The 16293-nt window shown below is 40.9% G+C and overlaps 1 protein-coding gene across 2 annotated transcripts; it reads left to right on the top strand.

Annotated features, from left to right (window-relative positions):
• The first annotated feature begins 1397 nt into the window (after window positions 1-1397).
• Window positions 1398-16271, top strand: LOC138201447 (glycerol kinase-like). 2 transcript variants are annotated; one of them, XM_069154961.1, is made up of 20 exons: window positions 1398-1590; window positions 4453-4526; window positions 5756-5862; window positions 5974-6051; window positions 6652-6731; window positions 7075-7212; window positions 7300-7409; window positions 8851-8917; window positions 10286-10321; window positions 10809-10876; window positions 11441-11483; window positions 11585-11665; window positions 11779-11857; window positions 11958-12054; window positions 12155-12239; window positions 12652-12772; window positions 13493-13636; window positions 14402-14488; window positions 14672-14746; window positions 15372-16271. In XM_069154961.1, exons 1-19 carry the CDS (start codon window positions 1537-1539, stop codon window positions 14743-14745), a joined length of 1623 nt encoding a protein of 540 aa, XP_069011062.1. In that variant the 5' UTR covers window positions 1398-1536; the 3' UTR covers window position 14746; window positions 15372-16271. The 2 variants fall into 2 exon arrangements, with proteins under 2 accessions (XP_069011062.1, XP_069011063.1); XM_069154962.1 differs by lacking the exon at window positions 14672-14746.
• The last annotated feature ends 22 nt before the right edge of the window (window positions 16272-16293 follow it).

The raw sequence follows: 16293 nt of genomic DNA, 5'->3' as shown, positions 1-16293 counted from the left end.
GTCTTTAGTCAGATTTCTAGCTTGCATGATTTTTTTTTTCCCAGTATCTGGAGGGACCTGGCATGTGTGTTTTCTACAGAAAACATTGACTTGTTGCAGACGGAAAAGCTCGGGTGTAACTAGCAGTAAAGGCGGCTCTGTTCTATTCAAGTAAAGCATTTGAATGGAGTTCAGTCATCATACAGTCAATACATCTGAGAATTTGCTGATGTAACATGTCAAAATGTCCAAAAGAGTAGGAGTGACACAAGATAAAGTAATGATCTCACTATCTGTCACAAAATGAGGTAACATGGTGGTTGAGCCTGTGCAATCTACGGAAATCTGCACAGCTCGTGACTTTGTGGTCACTCACAGTTTCCCTTTTTAAGTGGGGGAAACTGTCACTGGTCACCCTAGTGATGTCTCAAAAGTACTCATGATAAAAAAAGAACAGTTTGAGAAAAAATATATTGATGTGCAAAGTAATTACATGTAAAAAAAAAACAGTATGTAAAGGCTTAGTCTCACAAAGAGTGGAAATATTCTCCATAACCATTTTTTTTTTTTTTTTTGGCTTCAAAATAAGAAGTTACTTAGAGGACAAACAAACATTTTTACAATATTAATCTCTGCCTGAAATATATCATGAAAAACTATATTGGAGATCAAATATACAATTAAAGTCAAAACTATTAAGGCAGAATATGAAAAAGAACAAATGAGGACTGGACATTTTATGAGAGCAGCTTTCTTTTTAGGGAAAATATACCAAAAATTACAATGGTATCTCATAATTCCACAGATTGTGTCCCATGTCAGTGCTGGATGAAAAATTTGTAAAAAATTAAGCAATTCACATTTATAAACATGTAGCCTTAAAGTTTAGGGGTGGTTGATGAGAGTATATCTCTGGTTTAGCATACAGAAAAGGCATATATGCTGAGTCATGTTCAAGTTCTGCAGATGAGAAATATTAAGAACGTTTAATTTGAAAAGGGGATTTTTTTTTTTTTTTTTTTTTTTTTTTTAAATTGATTTTTCTGAATTAACACGGATTTGAGTCGGCTCTAATTTCCGACCACACCCACGTCAAACTAAAACTATTATTCAACAGGGGACAGTAACCTTTCTGTGTTCATGAACCAACTGATAAATGTGGTGTGGTGACATTTTAAATCCAAGTCTCCACGCCCAAATTACATTAGGGGAGAGCCGTCTGTTTAAAAGGCAGCCTTTTCTATGACGTCATCTGTGTTAGGGTCGATTCTTTCATCTTTTCTCGTGTCCCCGCGTGAACGTGCCCCCAACTGTGATTGGACGAAGCGTGACCGACGCCTTCTGACGAGCAGCCAATCGCTGGCTCCGCACGGACCGGTTCCGGTGCGTCCTCTTTTACTAGAGCTCGGTCGGTCGGTCGGTCGTCCGGTCGTCCTTCCCCCTCGCTGGTGGCTCGTGGTTGGTACTCGGAGAACAACAAGAACCGGGGGAGCCGGCGAGCCTCGCAGCCGGCGGAGTTCTTGTTTTTGAGTGTTTTAACCGCCACGAGAAGAAATAATGGATCCGCTGGTTGCTGCCATCGACCAGGGCACGAGCTCGACGAGGTTTCTGGTGAGTGACGTGTTTGAATCCGTCAACTGTCAAAGTGCATTTCACTCATTTCACTCGGACCGGCCGTTATTAATGCAACTTATCCGTTTGACTTCCCCTCAGTTTCTTGTATTTTTTTTTTTTTGGCACCTGGCTGTTACCACATCGAAGACTTTGATTAATAAAACGTATTAAAAGTGGAAGTAGTAAGTAACGTCTGCTTAATCAGCTTCCAGGTTACACAGGACGACGTGAACTCCCTCCAAACTTACACCCCGTGTCATTGTTGTGTTGGCTTCATGACGTCATTAAAAAACCAAAGCATGACAGACATTATCTGGGCGAATTAAGTTGGAAAGTCCCTACTGGTGAATGAGGGAAGTGCATGATAGCAGCCAGTGGTGGAATGTAACTAAGTACGTTTATTCAATTACTTTTATTTTAGTCCAGTAGTTGTAGTTTTCTTAAGCATTTACATTTTATGAAGCTTTACACTTCAAGTCTACTGCAGCTCAAAGGTAAATATTGTACTCCTCACTCCACTACATTTGTCTGACAGCTGTATTTATTTACCAGTTGATTTCCAGATTAAAATTTGTCACACCCTTCCTGTCCAGTGAAAACCCCGCACCTCCGGATTTGTTGATTTTGCATTTAAATGTTTCTGATAAACTGAAGGATTAGTTAGTTAGACGTTAATCTGAGTTTCATGCCATCCGATTCCCTCCACAGACGTCACTTTGAAAGTTATTCTCCTGTCTTAAGAAGACCTGTGTTATTTCTCATCTGTAACTCTGTAGATAGAAACAGTCAAATTAATCCTGTTGAATTATCCATCGTGAATTAAATTGGGCTTCCTCAAGTAGGTCAGCTGGAAGATTCAGCCTTGGCACAGATCACAGCATTGTGGGGCTCTGTAGAGATACGAGGGCTGTTAGATTTCCAAAGCGGAGACGGAGGTTTTTTTCATTCCTGAGTAGATCTGGTAATAAAACGGCTTCAACTGGAACAGCAAGGTGTGACTGTTTGGACGGAGGACATTGAAACTGCTTTTACTTTTAGATTGACTGGCATGATGCAGCTCAACCTGAGATATTTTGGCCTCAGACTCCATTGAGATTTGTTTACATCAGTTTTGGCTCATTATTGAACCATAATCAGATGCAAAACTTAATATGTGTCTTTTCCATCTGCAATCTAATCTCTTTTATTATGCTTCGGAATATATTTAATCTTCATGTGTTCAATTATTATGCAAGTCCACAGCAAACATGTGCTAAACTTTACCCTGGTTGTTTTCTTAATGAGTGACCAGTTCTTTCCAAACAGCCTCTGACGTTTTGTAAGGCTTCTAGTGTTCATCAGCTGACACTCAGGTCAGACACAGAAAACATAAGCCAGACCAGAAGTTACACTTTAACTTGAGAGGTTGTTTTTGAGTTTCATCACAAGACCGTACATGTATGTAGTCAGAGATGGTGATGGTAAAGCCATTGGCAACTCTCAAAATAGGGGAAACTCAACCTCTGCATCCTCCCGATTTATATCAGCAGATGGACTTCCACATCATTAACCATCCTGAATTTTGTGAACACACATTTGATAAACATAAAGACAAACTTGACTTTTGTTTTGAGAAATGAACTCTGCACTCCCAGAGTTGAGGGTTCAGAGTTTAGCGGTTCAGGGTAAAAGACCTTGAGTGTTTGCAAGCGTGGGACACAACATCCAACAAGGAGTCAGCGCTCAAACTATTCTGCAGTCGAGTTTTACATAATGATATTTGTGTTATTCTTATCATCCACAATATGAGTCCACAGTTTGTTCTGACACTGGAACAAACTGTTCTGGAGCTGCTTCCGCTTGTTCTGCTGACACCTCTTGACTTTGTCTTTATTGTGACTGTGGGAGACGCAATATCAGGTTTTTCCAACTGTGAACTGATGTACAAGTATAAATACTGCTCTGGGTGTCTCTGTTATGTTCTTACAGTCTGAACATGAATACAACAAGCAAATTATATGCATACTCATACGAGTCAGTAGCTTAAAAATATCCTTCACACTTGTCTGGAAGGAATTTCCTCAGCTGCAGTAGCACACATCATTTGTTTTTCCACTATTAACCTACATGTTAAAGATCATATTTCAGAGACTGCCACAGAAAATCAAGCTCATCACACAACTTTTGTTACCTTTTTATATTTATTTCTTGTGCGTTAAGTGGTTTCAGCTGCGTGTTCCAGAAATTAAATTACAACACAAAAGGTAAAAGAGGTAAATTCAGGACTGACGTGTCAGATTCTCAAACAAAACTTTGCATAAACTTCACAGAGATTGAACGTGTTTCGGGGTAATTGTATTCACTTCTCTTCTATTGTTGAGGCGAGGTACTCTGGTTTTGGGATTTCATTTCTCACTTTCTGTCGGCAGGGAAATATCCATAAATGATAGCAAAATGAAAGTAGGAAACTTGGAGATTTTCAGCATCAAAGTCAAGTGATTAAAAAAAAAAAAAAAAAATGGACTATAACTGTTTGGAAACGGAATTTTTTTTTAGACAACCAAAATCCCAGAGGGGACGAGGGGACAAGGGGACAAACTGAACTTGTTCACATCGGAGTCATGTTAAGTTGATGATTCAAACTTTGATTCATTGTGCTATTTATGGTGCAATATTGAACTAAAATTACATCAGACATCCCCCTCGTATCATCCGTCTCTTATGACAGAGTTTCCGGTTCGCCGTCCAGCTCTGTGACTTCGACTGAATGTTACCTCTGTGACGTCGGTGTCAACGCGGTCGGCCTGCAGCCTGTTTATATCCGAGTCCGCCCGGTCTTCCTGTCTATCTTGGCCTCACGTGAACTGTGTTTCTCCACAGGTGTTCAATGCAAGAACAGCAGAAGTGATCAGCCACCATCAAGTCGAGATCAACCAGCGTTTCCCCAAGGAGGGGTGAGCGACTTCAACCTCACAATAACACATTATTCATAGAAGAAACCCTCAAATCTACACAACCGAATTCTCCTGGTTTTACAGATTGTAACGCGGGTGGATGAGAAACGGTGGCCGTGAAACACTCTGCATGTTACATATTTTGTTCATTTTTGAGAAAAGAAGTAAATACAAGCCCTCTTTTAATACAAACATCTTGGATAATGACACGAAAAAAAAACAACAACATACAAAGAAATGTTACAAATATCAAATTAAACCCATATATTGGGTACATTTGAGTGAGGAGTTGCATAACAGTGCCTTCCCTCTCATCTGGTATGTTTTACAAGGTGACTGAAGTTACAATTTATCTCTCTTTATTTAACTTTATTTGATGTGCAACATCACAGCGTAAAAGGTCCTGCTTTTTATTCTTATTTTTTGCTCAACAAGCTGGCAGGTAAATACATGACAGAGCAGTACACTGTGACTTCAGAGCAGATCCACTGCTTCCTCTACGGTCCGAATACGCACATAATATAGTTTGTTGATTTCCCAAGTGATGCTTTGATAATGTTGTGTTAGGTTTTTTTTTTATGTGTTTTTGTCCTATGGTGTTATGTTTTCTTTCCAGATTTTGTGTTGTCGTGTGGTCGATGTTGTTGATGCTCTTGTGCACCGCAGATTCCCCCAGAGGCAATGAAGGTTTTCATTTATTCCTTCATTCAAAAGTTACTGTTTATTGCATTTAAAATGTGGTTGTCGACGCAACGCACCAACAATGCCTTTATTCCCTGAAACCGCCAGGGATCATTTTGGCCGTGTTGCAAGGTTACGTCAGCTGCTTGCAAGAAGACAACAAAACGAGAAAGACATTTTAACTCTCAAATTTCACAGCTCGGTCACGACTGCAGTTTTAGCAACAACAGACCTTTTGTCAGCAGCGGTGGAATTTGGACCGTGTTGAAACTGCAGAAAAGCAGCCAACATTTGTGACCTGCCAGAAATCCAACTGACTGTTTGAGAGCCAGATGGTGATTAGTCCGGGGTGACCAGTTTCTCTTTATAATCTGTCCAGTGTCTGTGTTGTGAAAGCCAAACAGGTAGCAACCGCTGCAGCAACTGCAACCACACTGGGATTTTTGGTCTTTCTAATCTCTCTGACACACAGCAGGCTGCCCGGCTCTGTGCACACGTCTGGTCTGTATGTTTACATGCCCGTACTGTGTGCGTGTGTTTTGAATCAGCTGGGTGGAGGAGGACCCCAGGGAGATAATGCAGTCTGTGTATGAGTGCATGGAGAGGACCTACGAGAAGCTCGGCCAGCTCAACGTCGACGTCTCCAACATAAAAGGTGGGACGGTGATGGTGTGACATCCTGGTGTGAAGCTGCATCTTCAACTGTAGCTGGATGAGAAGACAAAAAACAGGTTACACCGACATTAAGATTCCCTTTGATTTCCAGCGGTGGGAGTGACCAATCAGAGAGAGACGACGATAGTTTGGGACAAAGAGACTGGCAAGCCGCTCTACAACGCCATCGGTGAGTCCATTAGAGGAACTATTTTGGGATCTGAAGTTTACTTCGGTTCCTTGACTTGGTTGCATCAGGTTGTCGTGTCCTGTGTCATGTCTGTCACTGCAACACCAGGCATGATTCAGAGAGGAGGCTGAGCACGTGCAGACACCTCCCATCACACCTTGTGTGCTAACATTACCAGCAAAGACAGACTTTTATTTGAACCTCCAGGGGGCTTGATAGGTTAGTTTATCTACAAACTGTTCAGTCTCTTAATTGGAATATAGATGGCATGAGAGGGATGTGTTTGAGATGTTTACAGCTGTACCAAAGGAATGTAGAGGGAGCTGAGGCCACTATGAGGAAGACAAATGTGGCTGAAAAATGCTTCGACTTATTCCAACGGCCTGAGTTTGTGGTTGCAGAAAAAGGGAAGCAATCTTAGTGGAAGCAGGTGAACAGAATAGTTTTATGAAGTAACATCTGCTTTGTGAAAAGCTGTAAACTGAATGTTGCGACTTAAGTTTGATTTGGGTTTAAAGCCGTGCAGACATTTCTCCCAGTACCTATCCAGATATTTTAGGTTCTTGTGTGTAAGTCGTTCTCCTCTGCTTATGTGTGCAGTTTGGTTGGACCTGCGCACACAGTCGACCGTGGAGAGGCTCATCAACAAAGCTCCAGGCAGAAACAAGAACCACCTCAAGGTGAGAGAAGATTGAAGAGAAATCTCTGTATGTGTGTTAATATTCTGTTAGATTTTAGATTCGGGCTGAACTGTTCACAAACTGGAGAAATATGAGCAGGATAAGGAGGGACAGATTACGTGTGGATCAAAGGAATACTTTAAAGGTTTTTACAATATTGTGGAACTCAGAGTTTCCTTTGAATTAGAAGGCTGCAAGATTTTCTACTTTTAGGTCAAAACAGTGCGAGTAAGTCTTTTGATACCTTCAGGTTGATGTCTTTCCTTTGTTCAACCTTGTGGATGTCTCTCTCTATTCCGAACACAAGTTCTAATCTGTGTCCTTTCTGTCCTCGTCTCCGCAGCACAAGACAGGCCTTCCAATCAGTACATACTTCAGCGCGGTGAAACTGCGATGGCTGCTGGACAATGTGGACGAAGTGCAACAGGCAGTGCTGAGTCAGCGCGCCATGTTCGGCACCGTGGACTCCTGGATCATCTGGGTAAGGTGTTTGACAGCTGCACTTATGTGCACCTTTTTGTTTCACGGTGTGAGAAGCACACTCAGTCCAGTGTTTTATTTTGCTCAGTGTCTGACGGGAGGCAGGAACGGAGGGGTCCACTGCACTGATGTGTCCAACGCCAGTCGCACCATGCTCTTCAACATTCACACCATGGACTGGGATCCTGAACTTTGCAAGTAAACAAACACATCTGCACACACAACACAATGAAGCACGTGATCCGCTGCATTTAACACATCTGTGAGGACAGTTCAGTTAAAATCAAGCGGCAACCTGCAGTGACGTCACCCGTCGGTTTGTTAAACCTCGAGTTCAGATTTTGGCCGTCGCCATCTTACTTGTTCCGGAGTGGTTTGGGGCAGGAAGTGACCATATTTGGACAAACTGGGGAGGAGCGAGCGGTGGAATCTGACCGATTGGAAACCCAACGATACTACGTCCCGCCAAACGATAGCCGCAAACTAACTGCACCACAGGCCTGTCAATCAAACAGACGCCCCCAGAAACATATAAACTTATTTTCTAATTAATAACAGGATTATTTTCAGATGGACCGCCAGAAGACTAATAAGAAGGAGTGACTTTAGCTAACAACACCGAGATAACTATTATTAGTATTGCAGCTTAAAGCACTTTTCCATCAGAATAATTTTTCAGAGCCGGAAGCTACGTCCACTTTTATCTGCAGTCTGCACTCGTATCTTAAGGTGTAGCTATTGTCCTTTGCACTCTCCTTCCTCTGGGGTCCTTTAACTTAACTTCATTTAACCAATAGGTTGTTAAGTGTTGGGAATAAGTTACTAAACTCAACTACTTTTCTCAGTAATATTCAGGTCACACTAGTATTTTCAAACTCGCATAATATTTCTAGCAGTGAAGGTTTTTTTCCCCACTAAGTGTTGAAGCAGTGGAAAGAATCGATGCATCACTACATTTTATTTTCAGCTGTGTGTTGAAGTCTGTTCTCCACCAGCTTCGTTATTGTCACCTCCACCTTCAGATCAAGGAGAGAAACAAACACACCAGTTGAGCTGATCTGGTGTCAAGTTATTTCCTGTATTTCACTTCCGTTCTGTGAACCTCTTACTGTGGGTGGGACTCTTGTGTTTATTTAAAGAGTAAATGGATCGCATTTATATTGTATAGCAACTATTTGCTGTTTATAAAACGCATTACAATTTTTGCCTCTCATTCAACCACACACACTCACACACTTTACTTCAGCCTGTGGACAAGAGGAGCTCAGGATTGGGCTTCCCATTCAACAACCTGAGCCAAGGCAGCCCCAATACTGTACAAATAACATTAAACAATACTGATTTTTATGTAATTGCTTGCAAATGTGGAAGAAAATACATCAGTGCCACTTTTTCATTGTTATCCGTCCGAAAATAGAAGTCGTCTTGGCATACTTGCGACAAACGGTTCAGTACCATTTTAACGACGCATGTCTGAAACGCTCTGGTTTGTAAAACACAGAACGACAAGGCAGAAACTAGAACAAAGATCTTACAGGTTCACACAGGTTCAGGTTATCGGTCGCTCCGGGTTACAGGTTGTTAAGATCCTGTCAATTAAAAAAGACACAACTGGCTTCATGCCTTGTACTTCTTTCAGGTACTTTGATGTCCCGATGGAAATCCTCCCCGAGGTCAGAAGCTCCTCTGAAATCTACGGCTGCATGGTAAGTTAAGATCAACTTCAGAACTCGCTGTGTGTGAGACAATGTGGACCTGTGTTGTTCTTTGTTTCTGTATCCTGACATGCTGTAGATCTGGTAGGACCAGCTTGTCTTATTAGATCATTCAAAAGCTCTGTAATAAATCTGTGTAAAATGAAGGTATTCTATATAAATGAGGATGATTGCTCACTTTTCTTTTCTTTTTATTTATTCCTGTTGATGATTATTGTATGACTTTTATTTTGGGCTCATTTCATATTAAAAAACAGCAACTAATTCGACTATTATCTATCTAGACAGTGGGAGCAAAAGTTGCCCCTCAAATTATTTTTCAAGAAGCCAACAGTCTGCTTTTTAAAACATGACTTGGACTGTTTTGTGTTGTTATTCCTAACTTGTGAACAATAACACAGAAATACTTCCAGTTCAGCATTCTTCCTAAGAAGAGAATGTGTTGAATCTTTAATTGCACTGTTTGCTCTGTTAACCCAGTTAGGAGTCTTTATATAGTTCCTTATTGTGGCCTCACCTTGATGAAAGGCCTGATAAGATGCTGTGTTGTTACTGGAAGGTGGTGTGATTACAGAGATTAACCCACATCACAGCCAGCTGAACCAGCAGCTTCACTGGTCCTATTAGCATGCGTGTCAGTCCGTCCGTCCGTATCTTATCTCCTGCCCCTCGTACTGCAGTCCAGAGGTCAGCTTTGTTTGTTTTTATTTTTATGGGGCTTAAACTGCACCTTAAAAAAACCCAAAGGGTTATTGATATTTTTCTGTTTTGAAGACTCTTCCCATGATTTGAAACATCAACAACCTTTTTATCAACTCAAATAAGAAGAAAATTACCGTGTTTGTTCATTAAAACACGATCGGTTTCATATTGGTCAGTAAAAACATCCTGCCCTGACTTATGTGACTCGTCATGGCTCCTGTTATATTTTTTATGACGTGGAGCTTCATGACATTCGGCTGAATATTTGCACTGATAATGAATTAAATTCTGGTTTTAACGATGGTCACGCTTTTTGTCTTGTTAGTTGAGAGCATTTTGATGATTTCTGTGACATAACATCAACATATTTCATAATTAATTAATCCACTAATTTTATTGTTCATTGAAAACTAAATACGTATTTGCTTTTAATGTAACAGTGACGTTTGATTCCCTCCAGGAGCAACATTAGTTTTAAAACGTGACACGAGCATCATCCTGCTTGTTCCAGATGTTTCTGATGTAAACATACTTTGGTGTCCTCTCTTGTTGTTTTGTTTATGAAGACCTGAGTTGGACCGTTACACAACAGACGCCATTTTCCTGCCGTCATTTATTTAGAATCTAATCATGTGTCTGTTTCTGTCTCCGACCCAGAAATCCGGTTCTTTCTCAGGAGTCCCGATCTCGGGGGTAAGGACTTCTCCATGTGTGACATCAGTCTGTGTTTAGCAGCGAGCTACATACAGCGAGCTGTTTGTGACATACTGTGTTAAAACAAGCGTTTGATTTTCATCAGGCATTCAAAACACTGCAGATTTATCAAACGTTCAACACGTATAACGTCAGCACATTACACTTCATTTTATATTTATTACAGTTTAGTAGATAATGATATATTGGTGATGTTCTTTTTTTGTGTTTGAATCTTATTCATGTATTTGCTGTAACAGTTACTTTAACTGAGTTAGGTTTTAGTACGTATATATCTTCATCACAACTCTACAATAACCGGTTTATATAAAAGGTCCTTTCTAAAATGTTTAAAAAAAAAAGATATTAATATCAGTATTAGCCAATTCTATTGGTTGCAGTTGTATTCGCTCATGTCTTGTGGTTAACGTGGACAGTTAGTCAAACTACTTGACCCCGTGACCACGTCCTCCTTTTCCTCCCTCAGTGTCTCGGTGACCAGTCGGCCGCTCTGGTCGGTCAGATGTGCTTAAAGGAAGGCCAGGCCAAGAACACGTAAGCCTTGTACTGTTTTCTACATTTGACTTCTGGGCCTCATTAAAATGAGCTTCAACAGTGTTTCCTCGTGTTGTTTCTCACCAACCAAGCGTAATTTTTCTTCTTGCCCGCTGATGTAAAGTCCATAACATCAAACACTCTTTATATTTCAAAATTACCTCATGGAGCTTGAGTAGTTTTTATTTAAAGTGATATTTATACTGCAAATTAATCCTGAAAATGAGATTTAAATCAGAAAAGTAGTCCCACATCTGTCTCCATTTACTACCCTGCATAGTTTCTATATTTAAAGTTTTTTGTAAATGAATGTCTCATAACACAACATCATGAGTTATCAGTTACTTAAAAGTGTCTAATTATGTACAAAAAGGGAGAAAAACCTGGGTGTTGTTTTAACTTTTTTCAGAAGAATTTGAAGCATAAATAAATATATGTGAATCTTCATCATTCAGAAATACAGTTACTATAAATGAGTGACTTTATATTTGCTTTGAATCTTAATTTATGTCTTTAAAAGATCAACCATGGGTCTATAATTGATCTTTATATTATTCCATAAAGGTATGGGACTGGTTGCTTCCTGCTCAGAAATACAGGAACCAAGGTAAGATATACTGTTGAACAATCTTTTCACAGCAGTAACCGTTTCAATAAGATGTGTTTGTTCTGTTATTTATAATATATTTCTTCTGGCGCTTGTGTCAGCCTGTGATGTCAGAACACGGCCTGCTCACCACGGTTGCCTACAAACTGGGCAAAGACGAGCCTGCCTGCTACGCACTGGAGGTGTGTGATGCTTCCGTTCCTCCTTCTTATTATTAAACCTCTTCTTAAATCTGCCTCTATATATAATGCTCCTGCTGATTTAGTGAGCGCTATCATGACGTGGGTCTTCGCAGGGTTCAGTGGCCATCGCAGGGGCGGTGGTCCGGTGGCTGAAGGACAACATGGGCATCGTGCAGTCCTCCTCGGAGATCGGTACTTCCACTGTGGTCATAAAATCAGACTGTAACATGTACGTAATGTACAGATGTGTGTTGGAATAACAGCTCTCACCTCCGTCATCCTCTCATGTCAGAGACTCTCGCTGCTGCAGCAGGCACATCTTACGGCTGCTACTTTGTGCCGGCTTTCTCCGGGCTGTACGCCCCCTACTGGGAGCCCAGTGCAAGAGGGTGAGTGGTCAGCTGTTGAAACACATTTGAACCCTGTTTGACCCTAAATTATATATCATTTTATATATAACATATAATATTTTCTGTCTGTGTTTTCCAGCATCATCTGTGGGCTCACGCAGTTTACCAACAGGAACCACTTGGCCTTTGCTGCTCTGGAGGCCGTTTGCTTTCAGACCAGAGAGGTGAGCAGTATCTCTTTTTAAAAAAATAATAAATACCTGGTCCCATTTAAATGAGTTTTTTTCTGCCACAGCCTTCAAAAGGTGCTGTTGAATCACCAGTGTGTCATCAACAGGACACTCTGCATGTCGTCAATGTAGATACATAACACAGGTTTATGATGCATAGTGTATTTTGTCTTGGATATAAAAACCTGGGAAGTGCAGAAAATGATCCAGTGAATATTTAAACCAACAGAGGATTAATCTCTGAATAGAAAGTGAAATTGAAATCTCTATTTCCTTCACAGCAATGTTTTTTTGACAAATGTTACTTTCTAAAGCATTTAATATCGAAAGAAAAAAAAAAAATTCTGCATTTAGTTTGTCAGATGTTTATAAAAAAAATTGAGTAGAAGTGCGTTGTGTCTCCCAGATCCTTGATGCGATGAACCAGGACAGCGGCGTCCCCATGACGCAGCTGCAGGTGGACGGAGGCATGACGACCAACAGGTTACTGATGCAGCTGCAGGCCGACATCCTCTGCATGCCTGTCGGTAAGAGGACTCAAAACACACACGCACACACACGCACACACACGCACACACACACACACACACACACACACACACACACACACACACACACACACACACACACACACAGAAACCCAAAGAAGACACAAACTAAATAATAAAAGAACAGATATTAGTGTATTTATCAGTGTTCCTTGATGTTAAGTTTGTATTTCTGTACCTTAGGACACAAAAAAAATTCAAGACAGAGCTGAATTAGTTAAATCTGTTTTTGGTCGTTGTATCTAAAAGCTGTTCAGGCTTAAAATGTAAAAGGTTCGGCAGCATAAACATCCTCGCGTCTCTTCTAGTTCAAACAATAACTCTGACAGTTTTGAATTGTGCTCTGTCAACACGAGTAACCAATGACCAGAGGACTTTATATCTCTGTGTCTGTCCTGACTTTTGTCCCATTTTAAACACACGTGAACCTTGACTTTGAATTTAAACAGCAGCCTTAGAGGACACGTGTTCTTGTGCAAACTTTACAGTTTAACTAAGTCTTCAGTCAAAAATGAATTAAAGTTCCACACTTATCCGTATATGTGGATATCAGACAGGTACATGTAAGAATCTTTATGGTATTTTGTTTTTTGCATTTCAGCAGATGTAATGATTCATTTGCCCAGTTTGACCTTTTGGAATTTAAGGACGGGGACAATTTGAATGTTTCAAGCCTGCGTGTCTTTCTCCTTGGTCCAGTGCGACCCAGCATGTCAGAGACCACAGCTCTGGGTGCAGCCATGGCGGCGGGGGCAGCGGAGGGCGTGGGCGTGTGGAGCCTGAGCTACGGTCAGCTCCCACAATGCACCTCCGAGAAATATGAACCGCAGATCAACTCTGACGGTAAGAAAACGAGACCAGTGGTGTTTTAGGGAATTGGACTGGTTCTTATTGATTCTACACAGGTTGGGCAAACTGGTCAAACAGCAACACTGCCCCACAGAGGCAGAGAGCAGGAACTACACAAGTAGTGACTGAAAGAAAATAAGGGTTTCAAGTTTTCAGGCTGGGCAGCAAACTGTAACAGATAATACCTTCATTTTATGTTCCTTTATGCCGATTATTAGTCATAACACCTAAAAACCAATTCCCCAAAACCTGTAAATACTGTACTCTGCCTTTGAATACTTTCACTAATGCTCTGTGATACTGCAGACTCAGGTTTTGGGGTTTAGTTTTTCCTAAGACTAACTGCGGCTATCTTAGCAGCCAGCTTTCACTTAAAGCACTCAGACTTTAGCTGTGTAGTTAACTGTTTTTATGACTTTAGCTGTCGTTTATTGATTTCCGTTTCTGTTGTCTTTCTAATGCAGTGAGTAGCAATACAAAAACAGGTCGACGGAAGATTGAAAATGCTGTATTTTCCTTTTTACGCCTGTTTTGTAGTTGCTGCGACTTTCAAAAGCTCAGAAACTCTGCGTCTCTGTCTCTGTATCGTTCTGCATAATATTTTATACAGTAAAATACATATCAGTGAGATTTTTACTTGATTTAGTTTTTTACCTCTGCAGGTAGCGTCAGAAGGAATAGTTCCATTTCATTTGTATTTGCTGCCCCGTAGTTGATGTTACCATCATGACTGAATCACCGTGTCCTCATCTCAAACAGAGAGCGAGTTCCGCTTTGCTCGTTGGAAGAAGGCTGTGCAGAAAGCCATGAACTGGGAGACCACAGAGCCTTGCTGCAATGGCAACGGTATGTAACTGTAACATTTATGTCTTCACATGTAAAATGTATGACTGACAGAGGAAATGATTCCTGCACTTGTTTAATCTGAGATGGCAGGAATTTATTTTACTGTGTTTATTGTTGCATATTTTTTCCTGAACCTCGAAATAGGGAACAATCTGTGATCCATGTCTCGTTCACTGACGACAGGTTTAGGAAAGAAGATGAACGGCGCCCACTGGGGGGCCCCTCCCCCCCCTCCACCCACCAGAGTGGACCCCTAAGGTCCGACATTTACCGCTGCATGCCATGTTCAACACCTCCAAGAGTTTTGACACTAACTTTCTTTGTTTGTGACTCTGTTCAGTACTAACATGCTGTGTTGATGGCTTTGAAAGACTCGTTTTTCTAAACCGATACAGAAAAGCCTCTGAAAACAGCATGAAGACCATCAGTGGACACTAAAGTTTTCAATGGACTCATGACTAGCAGCATTTTAAGCATGATTGATCCAACTTATCCTTCTGAATTATGACTGAAATCGCTCGGCAAACAGTTGAGTAGTTATTAATTGTATGATTTTTAATGTGCTTAATTCTATCAAACATAATTGTGGCATTAACTCCATCGGTCCGGTCAATGTGTTTGTGTCGCTTGAGTGTGCATGTTATTGCATTTCTGACTTTTTGGAACTTTATCCTGCTGACAAACGGGCTGGTGCTCTGAGGTTTGAGCTGAGCTGTCCGGATAAACAAAATGACTAAAGTCCCTTTCAGAGAGTCCATGTCAGCACACGGCTGTAACTCAGACAGAGCAACAGCCCCTTTCTGCCTCGACTTAAACCAGAAGAAAAAAAAAAGGTTGCGCTCGTCAGTTGGTGTGTAATGTGTTCCCTGTGTTCACCTCCCAGATCACCAGCAGTGACTTCACTGTGTGGGAACATGCAGACGACGCAGGAAGAGAGAAACATCCTCCCAGTGAATGCAGGGACTCGACACGTCGCCTCGTTCGCATCCCCACGAGCTTTTCATCCACCTCAAGTGCCAGCTGGAGTGAAGCGTGACGCCACACGCGGAGAATTTTTCAAGCAAGTAGGGAACTGTTTTTGTCTCGACTTCCTGTCTGAAAAAGGGAAAGTGTTTCGAAACCGTCCAGTAAAAACTCTGCCTTCAACACAGCACAGCGGCAACATGGGTCTTAGTCTGAAGTCGCACTGTTGAACCTCGTCACTGTAACTAAAGGAGATACTGTTTTGTATTTTTAACCATTTCTTTTGAGCGAGGCGTTTTGTGTTTGTCCTGAAGGTCTTAACAACACTGAAGTGAATTTACATGTCGAATAATTCCTGAAACTGGTTACTCAACCATTTTTAATTGGGGTTTGTTCCTGGGTAAAATAAGAAAAACATTCTTGGAGCTCGGAGGAGACATTTGAGTAAAAAAAAAAAGTAAGTAATTTACTGTTTGTATTTTGGATTATGATGGAATTAAATACAAAAAGTCAGAATGCAAACTGAAAGCTGACACCGCAAGCTCTCATCAGCACTTTATAGTTTATCCTGTGTATGAAAAGTAATTATTGTCTTAACGGGTGTTTTGAACCCGTTTTAATGAAGGGACTTTTTTAAAATAGCATACATTTATATTCTCATATGAAAACTCGCGTTAATTCAGAATGAAAACCCTTTGAAATGAAGTTGAAGAAAGTTATATTATGTTGACAGAGAATCTCGTCTACTGTGTTCAGTCCTGCTGATCGATGATTTACTCAACTGTAAACTTTTATAATAAAAATGAGAACATCAGCTCCACATCACTCATTGTCATTAGAAA

The sequence above is a fragment of the Embiotoca jacksoni genome, unplaced genomic scaffold (genome assembly GCF_022577435.1).
Source record: "Embiotoca jacksoni isolate LCO1_2020_lvr unplaced genomic scaffold, fEmbJac1.0.p SCAF_2, whole genome shotgun sequence".
Taxonomy (NCBI): Eukaryota; Metazoa; Chordata; class Actinopteri; family Embiotocidae; genus Embiotoca; species Embiotoca jacksoni.
This window is presented reverse-complemented; position numbering and strand designations above follow the sequence as displayed.